Source organism: Labrus bergylta, chromosome 14 (assembly GCF_963930695.1).
Source record: "Labrus bergylta chromosome 14, fLabBer1.1, whole genome shotgun sequence".
NCBI lineage: Eukaryota > Metazoa > Chordata > Actinopteri > Labriformes > Labridae > Labrus > Labrus bergylta.
The window spans coordinates 13152738-13174652 of NC_089208.1; the positions used below are offsets into that span (position 1 = coordinate 13152738).

A 21915-nucleotide genomic window follows, 5' to 3' on the forward strand; every position below is an offset into this window, starting at 1 on the left:
ATAAAACCAAGAGGCCAGGTGGGGGTGGTTGTCTTGCTGCTCTGGGGCGTGTTTGTCACACACATTACTCAGTCAGGTAGCACTAACTCATTCACTCACTCACAATGAAAATGGTAGGCTATTATGTAGGCTATTTTTAAGGCTGTCTTTACTCGTGTAACTTCTATTCTCTCTTTTGAAACAAGTTCAGAAATGTATGCTTGGCACTGCAAACAATTTTTTTTACATAGGCTACATAACAATTGTAAAACATACACTGAATGCTTTTTTATTCAACCTGATTCAAGATGATATTCAAACAAATGGACAAATAGGCTGATGGTTATTATAGCCTAAATATTGTGTTGAATTTAAAACTTAGTAGGCCTAGTTGTTACTAGTTTAAAAATGAAAAAGTTACACTGTTTTTTTTTTTTTACTATAAGCCCATTGAACACAAAATAACTATAGGGAAAACAAAGCCCATACATTGTAAAAACCCTGTGAAGTGGTTGGTTGAGTAAATGTTTCTTGGATAGTTTGTCTAAACTGTTAAAACAATTTAGAAGAATAAAAGGGATACCCATATCACCGCAAGACCTTAAGCATTGGCCTAATTCAGGAATGACAGCTTTATTGTATTATGATCATGAGTAGGCCTAATCTACTAATAAAGAGTAAAAGTGTGACAACCAACTCCGGTCTCCCACTGCTAATTTCTACATTAATATTTTCATGTAGATTTTAACAGGCTATGGGGCAGCCCCCTCACTCTGAGACCTCTCCATTAATGCATGTCCACAGGATCCTGTTCGTGCATGTGTGTGTTCATGTTCATTAAACAGAGAGTTAAACCGAATTTCTCCTCTAAAGTAGGCCTATCTATCTATCAATCAATCAATTTTTATTTGTATAGCGTCAACTCATAACAAGTGTTATCTCGAGACACTTTACAAAAAGCAGGTAAAATACCTTACTCTTTGTCTTTTAACATTACAAAAGAGCAGGTAAAAAGACCTTACTCTTTGTCTTTTAACATTACAAAAGAGCAGGTAAAAAGACCTTACTCATTGTTATAATACAAAAAGCAGGTAAAAGACCTTACTTGCTATGCTATATTACAAAGGCCTATAAATTATTATTATATTATTATTATAGCCTAGCCTATATACTGAAAACTTCACTGGTAACTTAAGATGAAAATAACAGACTTAGGCCTATGCAAAAAAAAAAAAAAAAAAAAAAAGTTAAACTGAAGCTGAAGTCTTTGTTATAGGCCTAGGCTACTACAATAGGTTATTATGAGTTATTATGGGTTATTATCTGTTAATATATTAACCGAATTTCTTGATATTTTGCTTACTATCATGTAGCCATGTGCTGGAGAACATTTTTTAGTCAGACTCAGACAAACACATAGACTGTAAATATTAGAGTAAACAGCATCCATCCAGCCACGCTGCTAACTGTGGCTAAGGACTGTTGTTCCTCCCCCTGTGGGGGTGTGACCTAGCGGGGAAGGAATAGTTCTGCCTTCTGTCTCTATGTCGTGAACTGTTACTCAGCTCCTTTTCCACGGGCTGTCTCACCATCAAGACCGAGGGTCGTTTTCAAGAAAACAAACACAACTCAAACAGTTCAGGTAAGCATTTAAAAAAAGCGACTGCGCAGTGTTTCTTCTGTTTTGTTTCACAGCTGACAGACGGAGCTGTTAGAGAAAGGTCGCGAAACCGAGATAATAATAAATGTAGCCCATGGCTACATAAAACTTGGTAGGATATGTGAATATAATTGAAACCGTGTTACGAAGACGGTAAGTGAATGAATGCAAAATGCACAGTGACTATTGTTGACTTACAATGTCATAATTGTGTATTACGAAGTAGCCTAGGATCTAAAGTTCCCGGATGCGGTTAGATATGTGAGTAAACTGTAGCCTAGTTTGTGATCACTGCACCTTCAACTCTGACCCACTAGATGTAATAATCAGGGTGGTTTCTTGTTTCACTGCTAGAATAACATTTATCGTTTTCGATAAACAAAGAGCTGCCAAGACAAAAGGCTGACATATGGCAGGACGTTCAACCTAGTTTTGTAATAGTGGAAGATATGCTCAGAAAATGTGCCTATAATCAACACACTAATAAAGTTTGTTAAGTTGTAAAAATAGTACTGTGTAGGCCCAGTTAAGAAGGTAAATGTTTTTGTAATGACAGTTTTTTTCCCTGTAACAGCTGTAGTCTGGTCCAGCTTCTAAAATTAATTTTAGTTTCTTAGTCCTTTAGGCTGTTTGTAAAGCAAACAGTAGTCTAGGCTGTGTCAATTTATTGATCTCAAGAATGAAGACAGAAAGACGACGAGCAAATATTGAGTATATAATCTATGCCAATTTGTTATGAAGAAAACCAATCATTTGATCATCTAACCTCTCTGTGAGAATATCCCACTTCTTTCCAGCCTTACAATGTAATAAACTGAATATGTTTATTTATGGGTCCTGGACTACCCATTCAAAAAGCTGATTGAAGATGTTAGATACTTTTCGGCTCTCGGACATGACTTTCTTAGCCAACGATGATTTGTAACATTTTAAGGACTTAAAAAAACCCATTGATTGATAACAGAATATTAAGATATACCAGCAGATTATATAGAAATGGGGGGAAAAAAGGGGGAAAGGGAAAAAAAAAGCCCCTGGTTGTCATCCATCTAAAAAAAAGTTTCACTGATGGCAAACCAAATATTTTGTAGATTGAGCTCTGAGATACTGGGATCAAGATCTTTCAACATACTCAAACATGTTATAGACCAAATGGTAATTGGGGGAAATAATAGTGAAAATAATCAATAACTGTTTGTTATAGCCTTGTGGAAGCATCATTTCTATAATTCAACTGGCATGGGAGGCCGATTACAAGATCATTACACATTCATCTGCATTATCAAATATCTAAAAACTCATGTTCTTTTTTCTTCTGTAAAAGTCAGTGTTAAACTGTAGAGTTGAAGACTTTCACTTTATCCTACTAAGACTCGTGAAGTAGCCTCGTCTCTTACCACAAACACTTGAGTAATTAGTTGTCCTGTATGAAGCATCTGTATGAATTAAAATGAACAGATTGTGTAACTCTTCTGGATACAGTCAGAACTTCAAACTTGACTTTCTTTTCCCAGGATGTCTCGGGAGCAGCAGGCGGTGGCTCGTGCCAGAAAAGCCTTTCAAACCGGCAGGTCCAGACCTTTAGAGTATCGCATTCACCAGCTGAAGAAACTACAGCAGCTTTTCGTTGAGAGACAGAAAGAAATTTCAGATGCCATCAAGAAAGACCTCAATAAGGTGAGTTGTGAGTTAGCTCTTCCTCATGGTACAAAAAACTTGAGAGCCAGAGTCTTTGCACGCAAAAGTCTGGATGACGAATGAGTCATTTTTAAATCTGTTGGTTCAGACTTCTGAGTTTGAGCAGTTACAGACTTTCAGGTTTTAATGGTTTAATCTATGACACACAAGGATAGTTTCCTTTGCAATCCATTATCAAGCTATAGAAAAGCAATATTTAAAATTAAGATGGTTTAAAAAAAAAAAAAAACAGCTACTGACTATTTTTCCTAAAAGCCAAAAAAAATCATTTTCCTACACAAAGTTGTTTAAACTGAGGCGCTGAAAGAAAAACAAAAACAGATTAGAAACAAAAGCAAATACAAGAGCAAAGTGAGTTTGATATCATTGTCTTGTGCAGAGCGAGGTGGGGACCCAGCTTTATGAGACCCTGGGTCTTGAGGGTGAGATCAGCCTGGCCATCCGAAAGCTGAAGGAGTGGGCGGCCCCTCGGCCCGTAGAGAAGAACCTTCTAACAATCTCGGATACCGTCTACATCCAGCCCGAGCCTCTGGGAGTGGTTCTCGTCATCGGAGCCTGGAACTATCCCTGGGCTGTCACCATCCAGCCGCTCGTTGGAGCAATTGCCGCTGGTACTATTACATGCTTTTTGTGTGTGTGTGTGTGTGTGATACGACATGGTCAGTTTTCACATTTCTATCTGATTTCACCGTCATTTTATCCCTGAGCTGAACTTTGAGAAGATATTTCAGAACACACTGGTTGAATTTTGAAACACTGAGGCAAGATTTGTGTCCTTTATCCTCTTGAGGGGTTTCAAAATAAAAAAAACTGTTTTAAAAAAGGGCATCACAATTTAGTATAATAGTAAGATACAAAAGCATTTTGTTCTACACCAGTTTAGAGGTATCTTAGAGCTTATAAGAGTATTCTGAAAAGTAAAAAAAAAAAAAAATGTACAGGGACAGCAGAAACTCAGACTTTTATATTCACTTCAGCCCTGTTTGGCTTATTGCTTTGTGATCACTCCACTTCCCTTTTATGCCAGCATTACCTAACACTTCACTCCCTTGTAATAAATGGGTGAAAGGGCTTTCTGTGAACTCTGCTCTACAGCCAATAGGGAGATTAGAAGTAGATTCAGGTAAAACAAACAAAAAAAAATCTTACATTTGAATGTCACACGTGTTAACATAACTGTCTCAACTCTGTGCATTATTCCTATCAGCCATGAGTCAAAGGACGAGGTTGAACTCTGAGTGAATCTCTGAGATAATGACTGAACTTCTGAATAATTAATCTCTCTCTTTAAAACCTTCAAATGTTGCGCTTCGCTTGTGTAGAGGCTCTTAAGTGCTTTGGCTCAGATCCAATGACTTTATCACGGCAACCTGAGTGTAGCGTTTGCTTGTGGGTTGTTTTGAATAGTCTTTTGTCTGACCTTTACTTGCTTGAATCTTCTGTTCGATAATTTTACACATTATTGCTTCTACAGCTGATACAGGTAGGCAGACTCTAAACCATTTTTAGACTCTTGCACTGATACGAGTACTTGCATGGACTTTAGTCTTTACCCCGACGTTATCAGATCGTACACTGGCTGTCACATCAAGTCATTCTCTTCATTCATAACAAAATCAATCAAATTAAATGTATGTGAAAGGCAAATAAAAACATGTACGCTCAACACAATTCATCAGTTTAAAAAGTAATATATTGCTGTATGATACAACCTTAAACATGCAGATGTTACTTCATGTTCAGATAATGCGTGTTGTATCAACATCACGCCCCTGAATGATCAATTTTATTTCAGTCAGGAATACTCTCGTCATAGATTTAACCATTTATTGCACTTGCGGTTTGTACAGTTGTATTTGACGGTACTGGTTCTGCACTTAGCTCTCAGCAGTATCAGTGCAGCATGCCACAGATTTAGCTGAGAACGCAAACATTTAATGCCCCCCCATGGGGACATGCAGAACAGAACCTGAATGTGCATGTAATGATACTGACATCTTGCAGACATAACAAGCAAACAATTCATCCTAGAATATAAAATGTGCTGACTGAAGCTGATGGAGGGACATTTCACAGTGATGCAAGAGGAGTGAGAGGCAGAATGGTTCAATAGACCACCTTGTTGTCAGAGTGTGATATGATTGGTTGGCATTGAGGCGGTTCTCAGATCAGCTGATGGCAGCTTGCAGTAAAGTAAATTTAAAAACTCTAAGAGGGAGTAAGAATTTGAGATTTTGTAAGGGGGAAAATGAATTAAATGATTTCATATGTTCAACATTCTTCTCACTATTACAAAGAAATAAAAAAACAGTTTCAATTTCAAGCACTACCCAGCAAACAGATATGACATATAAGCTAAGTACAGAGGTTGAGTTTTATTTTCACAGATGGTCCTTTATAGGGGGAAAGATTGATTGATTAAATTTATTTCAGACATATCAAATAAAATCAAACATATCAAAAATACAAAACAAAATGAAAAGCACTAAAATACAATAATAATTTGAAAAGTAATTTCAAGGTTCATCAACTTAACTCTAAGAATATAGAGTGCAAGCTAGACAGAAATGTGAAAAGTGAGAAAGAAAATAACTGGAAGCCATTATTGACCCTCTGGAAAACTCTAATCAAGTTTAATTCGACTCCAGGAGACAACCAATGCATTCAAACTGAAGCAAAGCAATATTATATATACACAAATATTTGGCACTTGGCACTATATTTTACAAGTTTGCATCATTTGTAGACTGTCTGGTTATTCTGTTAGGGAACTATACCTGTGTATCTTAAATTGTTTCCATTAATTTGATGCCTCTATAATGCAGATTTCTACTTAGTATGCATTATTTTTTGTAATCTGTGAATCATGATTTCCTATCCCGTTTTTGTGCAGGTAATGCTGCTGTGATCAAGCCCTCAGAGGTCTGTGTTCACACAGCAAAGGTCATGGAGGAACTGCTGTCTATTTACATCGACAAAGTAAGGATGGCTCACATTATACACATGTGATATAATGTCTGTCAAAAGGCTCCGAACATAAAGGAAAAATACCTGCTTTGGTGCTTTAAATGTGAAGTTACTCAAAAATAGTTTATGTACATCTTATTTTTACTGCAAACGATTTACAAAGTAAAAAAATAATAATTTAAACATTTTCATTAGAAACCAAATGCAGCTTTATGAGAAGTGCGTGTGTGTTTTGTGTGTCAGGAGCTTTACCCTGTAGTTAATGGAGGAGTGGCAGAGACCCAGGAGCTGCTGCGCCAGAGGTTCGATCACATCTTCTACACCGGCAACTGTGTGGTGGGCAAACTGATCATGGAGGCCGCTGCCAAACACCTTACACCGGTCACCCTGGAGCTGGGTGGAAAGAGTCCCTGCTACATCGATAAGAACTGTGACATCAGCATAGCCTGCAGGTCAGACAAAAGATACATTATTTTCATCCAGCTGTTTCTACCCGAGACCCTCCTGCTAACTTTTCATTACTGTGCAGACGGATTACCTGGGGAAAGTACACAAACTGCGGCCAGACGTGCATCGCCCCAGACTACATCCTCTGTGAGCCCAGCGTACAGGACCGGGTCATTGATGAAGTCAAGAAGGCCATAAAGGTAACAGAATCTGACAAGAAAGTCCTAAATAGGAAATCTCATTCTCAAAATAAGTAGTTTTACATTTAAATCATAAAAAAAATAATTTTAAGATAAATTAAAAACAAACATGTTATTGCTTAGACAAAAAATCCATTTCATTTTTTAAAGTCTACATTAAAAGTGCTGTGAGGAACTTTTGCTTTGTTTAGCATGCAGTTAATCACTTCAACTGACACATTACGATTTTAAATTGCTGTATAGAAATAGTCAATCTGTGACAGTTAGTCAAAAACAAAGAAGAGGACCCACATGCAAAACTTAATGAAAAGATTTGATCAAACAACAAAGCAAAAACAAAGGCTTATTTTTCCAAGGTACAAACAAAGTCAAAATTAAAATTCCAAAAGGAGAAAGGGAAATACTCACAAGAAAATCCAAAAGGAAGTCACAAGGGAATATTGGGAGGTAAGACAACCCAAAAATCAAGGAGTCACACAGAGGTTCATATGTGTCAAACTGACAAGAACGTGAAAGCACATAGACCCTAAATAGACTTCCAGTGATTGGACACAGGTGAAACAGGTGCAGGCAATCAAAAAGGGAGGGAAATACACAAATGGAGTAAGTAACACGAGGCATGATGAACAGGGTCAAAACTACAAAATAAAACAGGAAACACTGAAACCTTAAGCCAGGAATGTGAACAGAAAAATGAACACAGGGATAAAGCAACACAAGGGAGGAACAAGACAAACAAAAAAAGGAAAACTTAAAGAACTAAACTTGGAATTAATAGAATAAAGGTACAGACAAGAGAAACAAGCAACAACAGGTAAGAATGACCAAATAAGACAAGAAAAGATAACGAAGCAAGGGTAAACCTTAATGACACAGTCTCTACTCTGATGGTCTGATGTTTGTTTGTGTAGGTCATAAAGGTGCGTTAATATTTATTTCACTTTGTTTCCCAACCAGTGAAAAAACTCCTCAAAGAACCTTAAAAGTATTTCTTCACACGACTTGGTATTTTGGCTGGATTTTATAAGACTACATGGGACATAATGAGATTTTATCCTCTGGCAGGAGTTCTACACAGACAACCCAAAGACCTGCGCAGACTATGGACGCATCATCAACCAGCGCCACTTCAAGAGGATTGTCACCATGTTGGAGGACAGCACTGTGGCTGTAGGAGGAGACAATGATGAGTCAGATTGCTACATAGGTAATACTGTACTTTTTTGTGGTTTATATTTTGACAGTTGCATTAAATCATGAATAAGATGGAATAACGTGTTTGGTAAATAGTGTGTATGTGCTGTGTTTAGCCCCCACAGTCTTGCGGGATGTGAAGCCGGAGGCGAAGGTAATGCAGGAGGAGATATTTGGACCTCTGCTTCCCATCTTACCAGTCAGTGGCCTGGACGAGGCAATCAAAGTTATTAATAACGGAGAGAAACCTCTGGCCCTGTATGTGTTCTCATCAGACAACAAGGTATCCAACAACAGATACTACAAACAATCAGGAGCAAATAGTTATGCAGACCCTTACATGTGCAGTATGTTCATTCACACTCAAAGAGTCATGACGCAAACCCTCTCTCTTTCTCTAAAGGTGATAAAGAGAATGACAGACGAGACCTCCAGTGGAGGACTGCTGGCCAACGACTGTCTGGTGCACTTTTCTGTCAGCGCTCTGCCTTTCGGAGGAGTGGGTGAGTACACAAAAGGACAATACTTTGAAGAAATTAAAGCTAAGAGCCTCTCTTTAAGGCAGTCCATTTTACAGGGGGGGGGGAGGGCTCTCTGGGTCTAAAAAGTGAAGGCAAGTGTTTCAGACCTGCATTCTTTCTGATGGCCAGCAGAGGGAACTACTCGACTTGTTGAAAAGGAAGTCATGTTGAAAACAGGTATATTAGAAGTTGAGCCTATTTTTATGAGTTTACATTAGACAATAACATTCAAGCCCCCCCCCCCATTTTATCGATTGGAAATTGATGTAAATTATGCCCCCATTTTAAAAGAAGTAGAAAAAAGAAACAATTCTCTTCAGAATATCTAACTTTTCACACAGTTCCTGTTTTCAACTGTTCTGATGCAACACTATCTTTGAAAATGAATTAAAGATTGGGGATATAGCAACAATACAACATTGTAAGGGACAATATTCTCTGTGTAATTGGCTTATTGTGTTGATTAAAGGCCATCAAATTTGAAGCCAGTACACGTTAACACAGTCCAAACATCTTTTGCTCCTTTCAAAAAAGGGAACAGCGGTATGGGTTGCTACCACGGCAAGTTCAGCTTCGACCAGCTGAGCCACCTGCGAGGTTGTCTCATCAAGCAGCTGAAGATGGAAGGGGTGAACAGCATGCGCTACCCACCTCACACACTCAAGAAACTGGGCTGGGCTCGCTTCTTCATCCTGAAGAATGTAGACCTGGGCTGGATGGGGCGGATGGCTCTGTTAGCCGTCTTTGCTGTGGTGGCTGCTGTTGTGCTTCAGGTGAGCTACAGAGAAAGAGAGAGTCAGAAAAGCATCAGGGCGTGCACTAACCACTACGCCACCAGTGTCTCCAAAGTATAACATCACGTACATTTTTATTGTCCTTGTCATAAAGACAATAGAAAGGCAGGCTTAAAAATGGCTCTGTAACAAGAGGAGAAGAAGAATTATAATTGGGCGTCTAATAGCCTAGCATTTATGTTGCGGACCACATGTACAGAGGCAGTGGTTATCATCACAGCGGAATCCGACCCCGGACCTTTGCTACCTGTCATCCCCCCACTCTCTTCTCCCAGCATTTCCTGTTTTCAGCTCTCCTGTCTAATAATAGGCTAAATGCCCCAAAATATAACTTTAAAAAGAAAAATAATAATTAAAGTAACAATAAAGAATATAATTTTGGGAAATAAAGCTAAGTCTTGGAGACTTTATGGTTTTCTCTTGGTTACAATACTAAAAGGAGCAATATAGCCGTTTTCACATAGGCGCTCCGGATAATATCTAGATAATTAATAAGGATCGATCCGGAGATTCTCCCGACCTAGCCGTTCACATATGCTCCTCACAGCGGGGGAATATCCATGTTAGAGGGGAGGGGGATTTCCTGAGGTAAGACGTGACGTAAATAAACAACGCGGAAGTAGCGGCCGAAGCAACATAGTCCGCTAAATGACGTTCTAATGAGAATATTTGCCTTTATATCAATGCTATATGTAGTCCAATGGACGTGCAGACACTTTAGCCGGTCACTGTCTATAAACGTCATTCTCTTTCTGTTGGCCCGAGTTGAAATCTTCGGAGTATATGCTGCTGCGTTCAGACATCAGCTCACTCGGATATTCTGTGGATAAAATACTAGGGGTCTGGCCGGATAAACTCCAGGTAAAGTCTGCACGAAAAATGCAGCTGTTTGCGTTCACACATAGCCTAAAGCCCCTCCGGATAACCAAATCTGCTTAGTTTTTCAGGAGATTTCCGTATGTATGAAAAGGGTTCATGTTACTCTGACACATCTTTGTTTTTTTTTTTAGAATTATCTCCTTTGAAGACATCCTGCTACATCCCAAGACAAGCCTGTCATTTCTTTCCCCCTGAGGACCAGAGAGAGAAGAGCAGCATGAATGACAGACCTTTTTATAAGCAAGTTTCTGTTTTAATCAGACCCGCACTAGGTGGCTGTAATTCCTGAAGGTCCATTCAACATTTCCAAAATGTGTCAGAAGAAGTTTCAGCTCACTGGAGAAAGCATCTGATTTACATGAAAGTAATTGTTTTTTTCCAATGTATGGATCTTATATTTTATTCAGCATTCCTACGTTCCAGTTTAACCCGTTAGATCAGATTTGCATTCTTAAAAATATTTATTAAATACGTTATGAAATACACACTATAACACTTGATTTTGCAATGAATATGTTAAATGAAGAAACAAATCGAAGTAACATAGCTACTGTAAGATGTACAGTAATGAAGTTAAATCTATCTAGCCTGCAGTTTATTTAGACTATCACACTATTTTTATTATGTAGGGGTTACCTGCAGTCAGTCTTCTGTCCATTCTATTTCATTTACTTCACCTTAAGGCTCGATCATTTCCGTCCAAGCTTTTGTTTGTTTGTTTTTTTGTTTGAGATGAAGAAAATATGTATGTCTCAGTCTGTGTCTAAGACTTCTTGAGTCCATGTTTAGCGGATGGGAATCAATCAGGATCATGTGAAGGATGTTTGTATTTAATGCCTCTTAACCACCAAATGCCTCTAACAACTGAAGAATTAAAAAAAAAAAAATCTTTTATCTCAACAAAATGCTAAATGTTTTGAAATTTTGACATGAAGTCATTTGTAATTAATTGTTGACTGACTTAATTTATATGAATTTCTATGTTGGATTAATGTTCTAATAAATTTCTACTCGTATCAGATGTTATCTTTATTCAAGTTACACTATACTGCCCTACAAAGGCAAAAGGCAGTAACTTCAATTTTTTCAAAAATAATTTTTGTCATTTTTGGAACATTACAGATGTGCTTTATTATGAGGACAGATATCTTGAGTCAATTGTGTTGTTTTTCTTTGAGAAAATAGTAGGTTGTATTTGCCTTAACTTCCAAAAGCCCTCAAGAAACCAAGGCAGAGTCCAGTAACTTCCCTCATCAGGGTCTTTGCCTTTGTACTGCAGCATTCTGTAATGCTCAAAATGAGTTAAGGTATTCTGTCATTGTTTTACTGCGGATCATAGTGAAGTTACTGTTTTACTGCAGTAGAGTTAAGGTGTTATGCCTTTGTTTTAATATCTGTAATTAAGAACTTCTGACACACACAGTTGCTAGTATGATAGTACTGGTTGTGTTATTTTAACCATGCAACCAAGTGAAATACAGTATCAAATGGAAGTTAATGCCCTTTGCCTTGGCATGACCTGTTATTATTTTACAGGCAATGCAAAGGCAGAGTACCTTAACTTCCAAATAAGGGTCAAAGGTCATGTTTGAGCTAAAGATTTTTATGAACATTAATAACCTCATTAAAAACACAAAGAATTGCCACATTTCCAATATTCTGCCTGCAACTCATTTGGCCGGACAACAAAAATACTTTAAAGTCATTTTTCTCAGTTCTACACTCTGGTGGGTTAAGGTCTTTTGCCTTTGTAGGGCAGTATAGTGCAGTACACCAGGAATAGAAAGCACATTGAAACTGACTCACTTAATGCAGCTCTCACTACAGAGTTATCAGATAGTATTCTACAGGGGAAAATAAATAGTGAGTGTTAAGCTTGTAGCAGCTAAAGCAGCCTCCAGTTGTTAGCCCCCAAAAAAGAGATGATGAGCAGGCTATGAGAGTCACTTGACTTTCAAACGCCACACCTTCAGATTTGTTTCTTTTCAAATGTGCAGTCTATCAAACCAACAGTGAAGATCATCATCGTGTCAGTTTGTGAGACCTTACACTTAGCCACGCTCTGGAGACACATACATTTTTGTACAAATAAAACCTATACACAGGTTTTATATTATATTTTATATTGTGATGAATTTTACTTTCATTGGGTTTGTCAAAAAGCTTTTAATTTGGTAAAGGTGTTGGCCTTTGGGTATAGGACACAGGATACTAAGTGGAAATAACACCACAGTATCTGACTTTGCCACCAGGTGTCCGTCTTTCATTGTTAATAAACTGGACAACTCAGTTATGGCAGAGTGACTTTAAATGCTCTTGTGACACCCACAAAGACACACACACCCTTTGTCATAATTATGATAGTCTCCCTCCCACCCCTCAAACGCAGTTCAGAGTCAGCATGTGAAGGCAGCTGAAATAAGTCTATCAATATTGTCTGTGGTCTCTGCTGATAATGGATTTTTCTGTCTACCTCCTGACTCTGCTTTCTCTCATCTCACCGTGCACAGGTAGGACACACACACACACACACACATGGTACAAAGAAAATTAAAAGCTATGTTTGCTTGGGTTAAGTTTTCTGATCCTTATTTTCACCTTTTCACATTGTCTTTTAATTGTGATATTTCTAATTTTGTGTATATTTTTTTTATTTCAGTAGACATTAAAAGTATCATGTTGCAGAGCTAGTGGCTCATTACAATAAAATAAAGCAATGTTTAGAGCATTGAATTAAGAGGTCACAGTTACCAAAAATATATAAAGTTTGAAAATGATATGATTCTCAACCTGGCACGAGAGTGGGATCACAAGAAACACAAAAGGTACTGGGTCCCAAAGTAAGCTTTACTTGACAGATTCAGTCTTATTTCTGAAATTAAAAAAAAACAATATAACGTTGAATGCAGTGAATGCATTAGTTTTGGATGAACTGGTCACAAATGTTGGACGCATTCAAGCTGTGATGAGGGTTTTCTATTGGGGATACATGTTATGCATATTTTTGTTTTGTCACACCATATACACGTATATACACATATACTATACATATATCTATTAGTCTTCATAGTTCGTATAATTTAAAAACATATCAGTGAATGTCAGTGGTAAAATCTTCTGGTAAAAATCAATGGTGTTTTGTCAGAGAAGCAGTCTAAAGTAAACAGTATATCATTTTTTTTTCAAGAGGAAAAACAACCAAAAGCACTATTTGAGTGCGTAATCTACTCTTAATTTTATGACTTGAACATTTCCCTAAAAACAAAACAATTAGCAAATTAGTTGCTAATCAAGATAATCTTTGAAGAGTTTCATGAAGACACTGCTTTGCTCTAAAGTTAAACGTAACTTTTGTTGTATATGAATTACTTAAGACAGAGTACACAGAAGAGTTAAAAAGGTATGCAATTGATGCACCAATGTCAGTCAAATCAATAAACTGTTGCATAAATGATGTGTTTCTGTCAGCACTCCAGGAAGTTAGCATTGCCCTGGTTGCCTTGGATCAATGGGATTTTCCCACAGTATTTTGGTATATTCCAACAAATATTGTTAAGAAGCTATTGACACTACATTTTTGTTGAAAATTACACACAGCCATTTAAGAAAAATGCAATCGCAAAAACTAAAAAGCCAGTGTAAGGCAAAATAAGCTGCATCACCACTTAGCCATATGCTAGCAACCAGTAATATCCATATGTTACAAATACAAGTCATGACTACCCCATTATATTTTGTTGAGAAAAATGACTCAAACAAAACTATCTTCATGATTTTATTTAAAAACATAACATAATCTCAAGAACAACAGAGCTAACACTGCCAGTCTTCTTTAGCCACAAGCTAGCAACCACCTTTTTACATACCAATAAAACTTCAGAACACAAGATTGGGTAGAACACATAAAACAAAAAACAAAAAACAAAAAACTTTTTTTAAGGCTTCGAGCTAAACCCCCATTCATGAAGAAATATGGATTTTTGAGCCCGTTTGAAAATGCTGACTCATGCCTGGGATCTAAAACATTACCACATGCTACTGCTGCTAGCAGAACAAGTATCTAGAAAACCCCTCAATAGGCCAATACTAAATACAGCTCCAGCTTTAAAACCTTTTTAAGATGAATATTTTATGTATTTTTAGAAAACTATTATTTTAAGAGTTGGCAACAACTCATTGAAGCAATACATTCTATCTATGGTGATTATGAAAGGAAAATAAAGGTAAAGCTGTTGATATTTGGCAGAAAATGGATAGATTCACCGTACACTTCTTTTTATTTAATCTAAATACTACAATACTACAAACAACACGTTTCGCCCACAGGGCTTCATCTGTTTATATTGGTTTTGGGTTGTTTCGTTACTGGTTGTTTTATGTTTGACTTTGTCGTGCTGCTCAGTTTGGCCCACAGATGTCCAAGCCAGGTGGACCAAAGCCAACATCCACCTGTGCATTGTTCTCAGTTGGTGAGAACTGTTGTCCCCTTTCAAAGAACGGCATTGTGGGTTAATCCTCTTTCCTATATTAGCTAAATGGTTCTGTTTAGCACCCTTCATTCCCACTGTGGAGTCAGACACTGGAGTTTCTCACACATCAGCAACACAATACACAACTAAGTAATATTATCAACACCTGTTGGCTGGACATGTTCAATGCAGCAGTGCAGGGCCAGATCAAGTTTCAGATAATTATTTAATTATCTGATGATTTACTTAATACTGAATGAAATCAGTGTAATCAAAATAAGTCTGAAAAAATACAAATCAGTACAGTATCTCTTTATATAACCTACAACTGTTCACTGATCATTGATCTAAAAGGCATTATGATCATGGCTGCATCTTTTTCAGATCCAGGCCTATCAATATGTCTGTTTGATCAGGTCTGATCAGCCTGAGGCCTTTAGATTTATACAGTATCTGATGGATGATGGCTAATGGACTCTTTGCTTTTTGGCATTGGTAGTGAAAAAACAAAATCAATAAGTAAGTACAGCTGAGCTCCTATGGAAAGAAACTGTCATAAACAAGCAGACATTTATTGCACAAACATTATCACTCACAACTCATCAAATTATTTTTATCAGACATTTCCATTAACATCAAGGTTGAGCATTAAATTAAGTAAAGCGTAGTAATATCCTACTTTTTTTAAATGGCTTAAAGGAACCCAGGTATGCTTGTGACACAAGAAAAAAGATAACGAAATGAATAACTTTTGAATTAATTGATTATATCAAAAGCCTATTTGGTAATGGACTTAGGCCATAAGTCTTTAAATGCATCCAATAAAGATGCCATGATTTATTTCCTTTTATCTGAACAACATTTTCTGTTCAGATGATTTACATTAAATGTTTTTAACGCAGAACTTCATGCAAAAAAGCAGGAACAGCTTTGATGTGGAGACAATGTGAAAATCCATGACAGCATAATGTTCAACTTTACCAACAAGTTTAGGAGCATCAAAATAATAAATAAAATAAAAAAATCATTTTCTTTTACAAGAAGTTTAAGGAACATAAATCTCATATCCAGAGATGTATGTTACCCCTTTAGGGTAACGTCTGGTTCTTATGAGTGCTATTAAAGGATTGATATTTAACTTATGAACACAAAAAGTGCAGCTGAAGGACATGATTGGTAATCTATTAATAATTATCCTGATACTGAACCTGCATGGAAAACAAGGTAATAATATGAGGTTTAGGCTTTTAGGTTTCATGTGTGCGTGTCTATGAGAACAGACAGAAGAAAGTCACCTTAGAGCACTCAGGTCTTCCACAGTGAGTTGACTGAGGGCGATATTTTTGGATTCAGCTGCAAACACAGCTTTACCAGAGACACCATGAGCTTCTCTGAAGGGCATCTGCAACATAAAAATAACACAGGCTAAAATTGTGACACAAATAAATGAAAAAAGTACATTTTCAGTGTTCTTGTATGACATGACATAAGAAGGACTTTCTTCAATCCATCTGTTTTTGCATTTCTGCTCAAATATTTTGCAGAGGTTAATAAATGCTAAATTTAATGTAATTGTTAATCATTTATTAATGGTCAATCGTTTTGTACGAAAATATAACTGCCACTCTTGATTTACTGTATTCTGCTGATTTAAACTGCACTGACTTCTATTGTATTTTAAATCAAAGTCCTATATAGTGTCTATTTTTTTAAGTTACTATTTTCAGAAACATTGATTTACATTAAATGTTTTTAACGCAGAACTTCATGCAAAAAAGCAGGAACAGCTTTGATGTGGAGACAATGTGAAAATCTATGACGGCATAATGTTCAACTTTACCAACAAGTTTAGAAGCATCAAAATAATAAATCCAGAAAATAAATATATTTCTTTTACAAGAAGTTTAAGGAACATAAATCTCATATCCAGAGATGTATGTTACCCCTGTAGGGTAACATCTGGTTAGGATTGATATTTAACTTATGAACTCATAAAGTGCAGCTGAAGGACATGATTGGTAATCTATTAATAATTATCCGGGCTAATGTCAGAGGAAAAGTGTTTTCACAAGTCTCAAGTTTAGCTGCAGAGTAACACACATTAGAGGACCAGCTAGTGGAAAACACTGTAGGAAGTGAAAATGAGAGGTTTTCATACTCTTTTATTAACTTTTAAAAGCCATGTTGTTGTTTGACACAGGGGAGAGGTGTCCTGAATAAGAATATACAGTGTCTGTTCTCAGTGCTGAATTCTCTCTCTCTCTCTCTCTCTCTCTCTCTCTCTCTCTCTCTCTCTCTCTCTCTCTGCAGCTCAGTGGTGTTACCAGAGCCAGTACTCCTGTGATGACACATGCAGAGGTAAGACCACGAGGATACACTGCTGCACCTTTAAAGAGACAAGACAGAAGAAATGAAAACATATTGGCAACATCACAAACTTTTAGTTAGTAAGTTCACTTCATTGTTAGAGTCCAAAAAGGAGTCAAACACTGATCTGCACTCTTTCAGTCATTTTAAACTGCTTTATCCCATCAACACATACCTGTGTATAAAATTGTATTTTAAGCTGTGTGGTTCCCAACCTTAGAACCACTGGAGCTCACCCTATTTGTATCTTAGAACAGCTGAGACTGTTTCAGTAAACAGTGGCCAAAATCATTGTGGCTTGCTCCTCCTCTACCTCATACAGATGGGCAGTGAAAAACAAGGATTGTTTTTCAAGGACGTGCAATAAAAACACAAGCATCCATGAAAGAGACATATTAATTAAATAAAGAGAATGGATCTCACAAAGAATAGTTAAATACTCAAAACATAAAAACATATTTAGTGTCAATGAGTCAAAATGCAATGTGCAGTGTGTGCATGTGTGTGTTTGTGCATCGTTTTCATGTTGCAACTTCTTTCACTCACCCCACCTCCAGTCAGAAGTCTCAAGCCCTGGTACTTACCAAATGACATTTTCATCATCGTTTTAGCAGCCTCCAGAAACATTCACCATTTCCTTTGAATTAAAGTAATTCACACAGACATTATTGCTCACATCTAAGTTATTTTCTGTTAAGTTTTAAAGACGACCATTTTAAATTACACCAAAACCATTGCTGGGAAAAAAAGTCAGCTGGACAGTGTCCTTTTTCAGCAGGATACCAGTAGGCTACTATACTTTTTACAAGACAATGGGTAAACTGGTAAATGTTGTACTCTTATAGAAAGTTTACATCCAAAGTATCAGCCAGCCCAGGTACATTAAAGGGGTTTGGACCCTCAAACTCTTAATTAGCGTGAGAAAAATGACAATGTTTCTTGCCGCTGTTTGTGTTGTTTAGATCCTAGCCGCTGGGCAGCTCAGTTTCCCAGCTGTGGAGGATTACGCCAGTCACCCATTAACATTGTCACCAATAACGTGCATGTCAACAGTGCCCTGCCACCCTTCGACTTCATCGGTCACACCAACACAATCAACATCACAGTGGAAAACAAAGGACACTCTGGTAATGAAGAGTCCAGTTAAATATCATATTTCCCTTCACAGTTTCTTTCCAGATGCTGAATACGTCTGGTTTGTTTGTTTGTTTTTTTATAGTTTTCTATTAATTCTAAGATGCTGTAGCTATCTCCTCTTTGTAGCTCATTTTGGTCTGCCACAGTCAGTGAGATTGACTGGAGGAGCTCTGCCTGGTCTCTACAGAGCAGCCCAGTTTCACTTCCACTGGGGAGGAAACGGGAGGCCAGGATCAGAGCACACCATAGACGGAGAGAGGTTCCCCATGGAGGTATGTACTCAGCAAGTAGCCAGTATATTTGTTGTTGGTTTGGAAAACAGGAATGGCCGATTAGGATCTGCCATTCACAGTATCTTGCTCAGGGTAGGAAGCTCCAATGCTGCTTTAATGTTGTGCTATTGTATTCCACTGGTGTGGGTTTTAAGTGGTAGCTTTAACAACTAAAGTTAGCATTTAGCTGCCTACTTATACTGATTGCTTGGAAACTGCTGCCTAAAATCACTGTTTTGTAGGGTTACAAGGTACTTTAGGAAAAGTGTAAATTAACAGATTTTAAATTTGTTGTTTAAAGGTGCACCATGGAGTTTTGTTAGAGAAATTGTGAAAGTCAGTGAAATGTAAAGATTCTGTGGTATATGTTCATTACTCTGTACACAAACTGCCCAGGAAAATTTGGTTCCTGGAAAACTGTTTGACGATAAAATGCTACTGCGAGAAGTTATGGTGGGGGGTCCGCAACAGTGAAACCGTAATTCTCCTGGTAGCTTTTTAGTTCCAAACAATGTTCCAGGGACCCATTTTTTCCTCTGAATAAAGTTTGTGTACTTAGTTCATAAAATAGAGCAGAGAATTGTTTCACTTCTCCAACTTTCAAATTTCACTACCAAATCTACATAGTGCACCTTTAACTTAAAATGTGGCATGAATTCCTCCAGATTGTTACAACACATTGTCTTAAACATGACATAACATGAGAAAATGTTGGCCACAGACATGATGGAAATTTTCTTTTAAAAACAATGACCACAGACTTGACTCAAATTTTTCAATTAAAAAACAATTACCGCAGACCTGACAGAAATTTTAATAGAGAAATGCTAGCCGTGGACCTGACTCAAATTTTCTTGAAAAATCGATGACCTTGGACCTGACTTAAATTTTTAAATGAAAATACAATGACCATGGACCTGACAGAAATGTCCATGAAAATAAACATTGACCGCAGACCTGACTCAGATTTCCATGAAAACTCCATTGTATTGTTTTTTATTTATTTACTATTTGCACTTATTTTGTTACTTGACAAATTGTTTTGTGTAGGCTGTTGCATAGTTTGGATTGACCACTATCCAATGGAATTATTTCTGTGAAATAATAATATTAAATATTAAATTAAATATAAATATACATTGGGAAATTTTGAATTTTACACTGAAGTGTTGATTATTGTAATAAGTGTGATTTAAGTTTTGGTGGCCTTGGAATATTTATTTTAATTTAATTTGGACCAATTCATTTTTACTTGTTTGTGATTGTCTGCTATAACTCATTCTGCTGTGTTTCGGGGTTTCCAGCTGCATATAGTCCACATCAAGGAGCCATACGGCTCTCTGGCAGAGGCAGAACATGACATGGCTGGTATCGCACTGCTTGCCTTCCTGTTTGAGGTAAAACACTGACAATCATTCATCTGCATTACTTATTTTCAATAAATAAAAAAGATCTCTTCGTAGGCTTATGGTATAACATTTACTATTTATTCTTCTCAGGAAACAACAGATGATCATCCTCATTTGGACACAGTGATAGCTGCTTTGGGCCGTGTACAGAACAATGGTATGATATTTGTTTCTTAAATGTCAACACAAAAAATGGCATGATCACTTTTTTTAATGAGGGCCTTTAAGATTAGCATTTTGAGGAGTCCTTATATTAAACTTTTGCATAGTTTGCACTTTACAAACACCTCTCCCTTCTTCTTGTATTTAGGCAGCAGCACAGTGATCCCAAACTTTCGACTCAGTGAATTCATCCCATCAGCGAAGGAGCTCCACAGTTATTACCGCTACGTGGGCTCTATGACAACTCCAGGGTGTGAACAGGCGGTGGCCTGGACAGTGTTTCACAAGACCCTGTCCATCAGCAGCAGACAGGTGACGGTTTGAAGGCTCTGGGGTGGCTCGATGATGAAAAACTCTTCCTTGTTCTGAATTCTGAGAAGGGAGGATAAAATATTGCTTCTAAACATCTTTATCTTGAACTTTCAAACTGACTTTGAAAAAGAGGATATCGACATTCAAAGCATTTGAGGTTTTTAAATAATTAATTCAATTAGTCTAGAAAAGTGTGGTACAGTGATTTTTAAAGCCCATTGGATAAATAAACCATATTATTTTCTGAGTAGATAAAGGTTGAATGTTGTGTCTTCTTTTTTAAGGAGCAATGTGGAGAAAGAAGAGTCTTGAGCTCTGTTTAAGCTGTACAGGTTGTTTTTTTTTTCCTATTTCCAGCCACTCAATCACTCACTCTTTCTTCCCCTCTCCTCTTCAGCTGGATGCAATCACTCGGCAGTGTCGGTTCTGGACAGGTCAGCCCATGACAGAGATCTTCAGACCTACGCAGCCTCTGGACGGCAGAGTTGTGTACAGGTCCAAGGCCAGTGCAGCGCTGACAAGTGTGATCCACCTGTGGGTGTGTGTTTTCTCAGTCATGCTCTGGACAACGGTCTGATACACTGACTGCATGTAACACCTGATTTAAGAGTAAAACTCCACTTAGAGGTGATAAAGCAATAATCTATTCATTATGTGTATGGTTATTCATTGAACAAAATGACGTCTGTTATAGTGCACAATCCTCAAAATTATTTGACACTGATAATGACAAGTTATTGTGCAAATTAAATGTGTGTATGCCTTTTAGCTGTTTTCTCACAACCATGAAGTGAAATCACTAAAAGAAGTTAGTTAACTTTATTTCTTGAAATATCTTAATGACTATTGGATGGTGACCAAACCTGCCAAGATAATAACATTTTCTTCATCAGCGTTGCTTTGTATTTAGTGCTCTTTAGCAAATGTCAGCAGGCTAACACACTTAATAGTGAAAATGTTAACATGATCTTTATGATGACATTGTCATTGGGAGCTTGTCAGCATGCTGTTAGCATTTAGCCCAAGGTGTCGAAGTAAAGCCTGACACAGCTGTCAGCATGCTAACACTCCTCTAGTATGTAGACAAACTGTAATGATCATGTTTGATTTCTAGACCACCTGTCGAGCTCAGCGATACGAAAACTCGGCCTACAATGGAGGTTTGTTTTCCGGCAACATGTTGGGAAATTGGGTGTTTATGTTAATAATTCTTCCTTTAGTTCTCAAGAAGTACATTCTTCATGTTATCACCATGTCAATAAATTTTAGATTTGCTGATTTCCTTTTTATTACCTGCTGATTCCTATGTAGTTGTCATGTATTTTTATTCTTGTCTTTTGTTCAGACGATTGATCTTAGAAGCTATACTTTTGTTTAGTCGTGGGTACAGGAGCCTTAAGCGGACACACGTCCATAGATCTTATTTTACTTATTTTTCCCGATATAAT

At 37.3% G+C, this 21915-nt stretch overlaps 2 protein-coding genes across 2 annotated transcripts; both read left to right on the top strand.

Annotated features, from left to right (window-relative positions):
• Positions 1–1463: 1463 nt before the first annotated feature.
• Positions 1464–11355, top strand: aldh3a2b (aldehyde dehydrogenase 3 family, member A2b). The gene is made up of 11 exons (XM_020635564.3): positions 1464–1621; positions 3154–3316; positions 3717–3948; positions 6231–6316; positions 6548–6756; positions 6834–6951; positions 8017–8158; positions 8262–8428; positions 8549–8648; positions 9201–9439; positions 10471–11355. Exons 2-11 carry the CDS (start codon positions 3155–3157, stop codon positions 10483–10485), a joined length of 1470 nt encoding a protein of 489 aa, XP_020491220.2. The 5' UTR covers positions 1464–1621; position 3154; the 3' UTR covers positions 10486–11355.
• Positions 11356–12704: 1349 nt separating this feature from the next.
• Positions 12705–21841, top strand: ca4c (carbonic anhydrase IV c). The gene is made up of 8 exons (XM_020635588.3): positions 12705–12849; positions 17119–17166; positions 18138–18302; positions 18439–18584; positions 19889–19981; positions 20084–20150; positions 20304–20467; positions 20865–21841. Exons 1-8 carry the CDS (start codon positions 12795–12797, stop codon positions 21042–21044), a joined length of 918 nt encoding a protein of 305 aa, XP_020491244.2. The 5' UTR covers positions 12705–12794; the 3' UTR covers positions 21045–21841.
• The last annotated feature ends 74 nt before the right edge of the window (positions 21842–21915 follow it).

What these genes read in the sequence shown, in the direction of transcription:
- ca4c (XM_020635588.3), top strand. Translation starts at nt 12,795, where the DNA reads ATGGATTTTTCTGTCTACCTCCTGACTCTGCTTTCTCTCATCTCACCG. An exon ending in TGCTTGCCTTCCTGTTTGAG is followed by an intron (nt 19,982 to 20,083) that starts GTAAAACACTGA and finishes TATTCTTCTCAG; the next exon opens with GAAACAACAGATGATCATCC. An exon ending in TGTCCATCAGCAGCAGACAG is followed by an intron (nt 20,468 to 20,864) that starts GTGACGGTTTGA and finishes TCTCCTCTTCAG; the next exon opens with CTGGATGCAATCACTCGGCA.
- aldh3a2b (XM_020635564.3), top strand. Translation starts at nt 3,155, where the DNA reads ATGTCTCGGGAGCAGCAGGCGGTGGCTCGTGCCAGAAAAGCCTTTCAA. An exon ending in GACATCAGCATAGCCTGCAG is followed by an intron (nt 6,757 to 6,833) that starts GTCAGACAAAAG and finishes ATTACTGTGCAG; the next exon opens with ACGGATTACCTGGGGAAAGT. An exon ending in TGTTCTCATCAGACAACAAG is followed by an intron (nt 8,429 to 8,548) that starts GTATCCAACAAC and finishes CTTTCTCTAAAG; the next exon opens with GTGATAAAGAGAATGACAGA.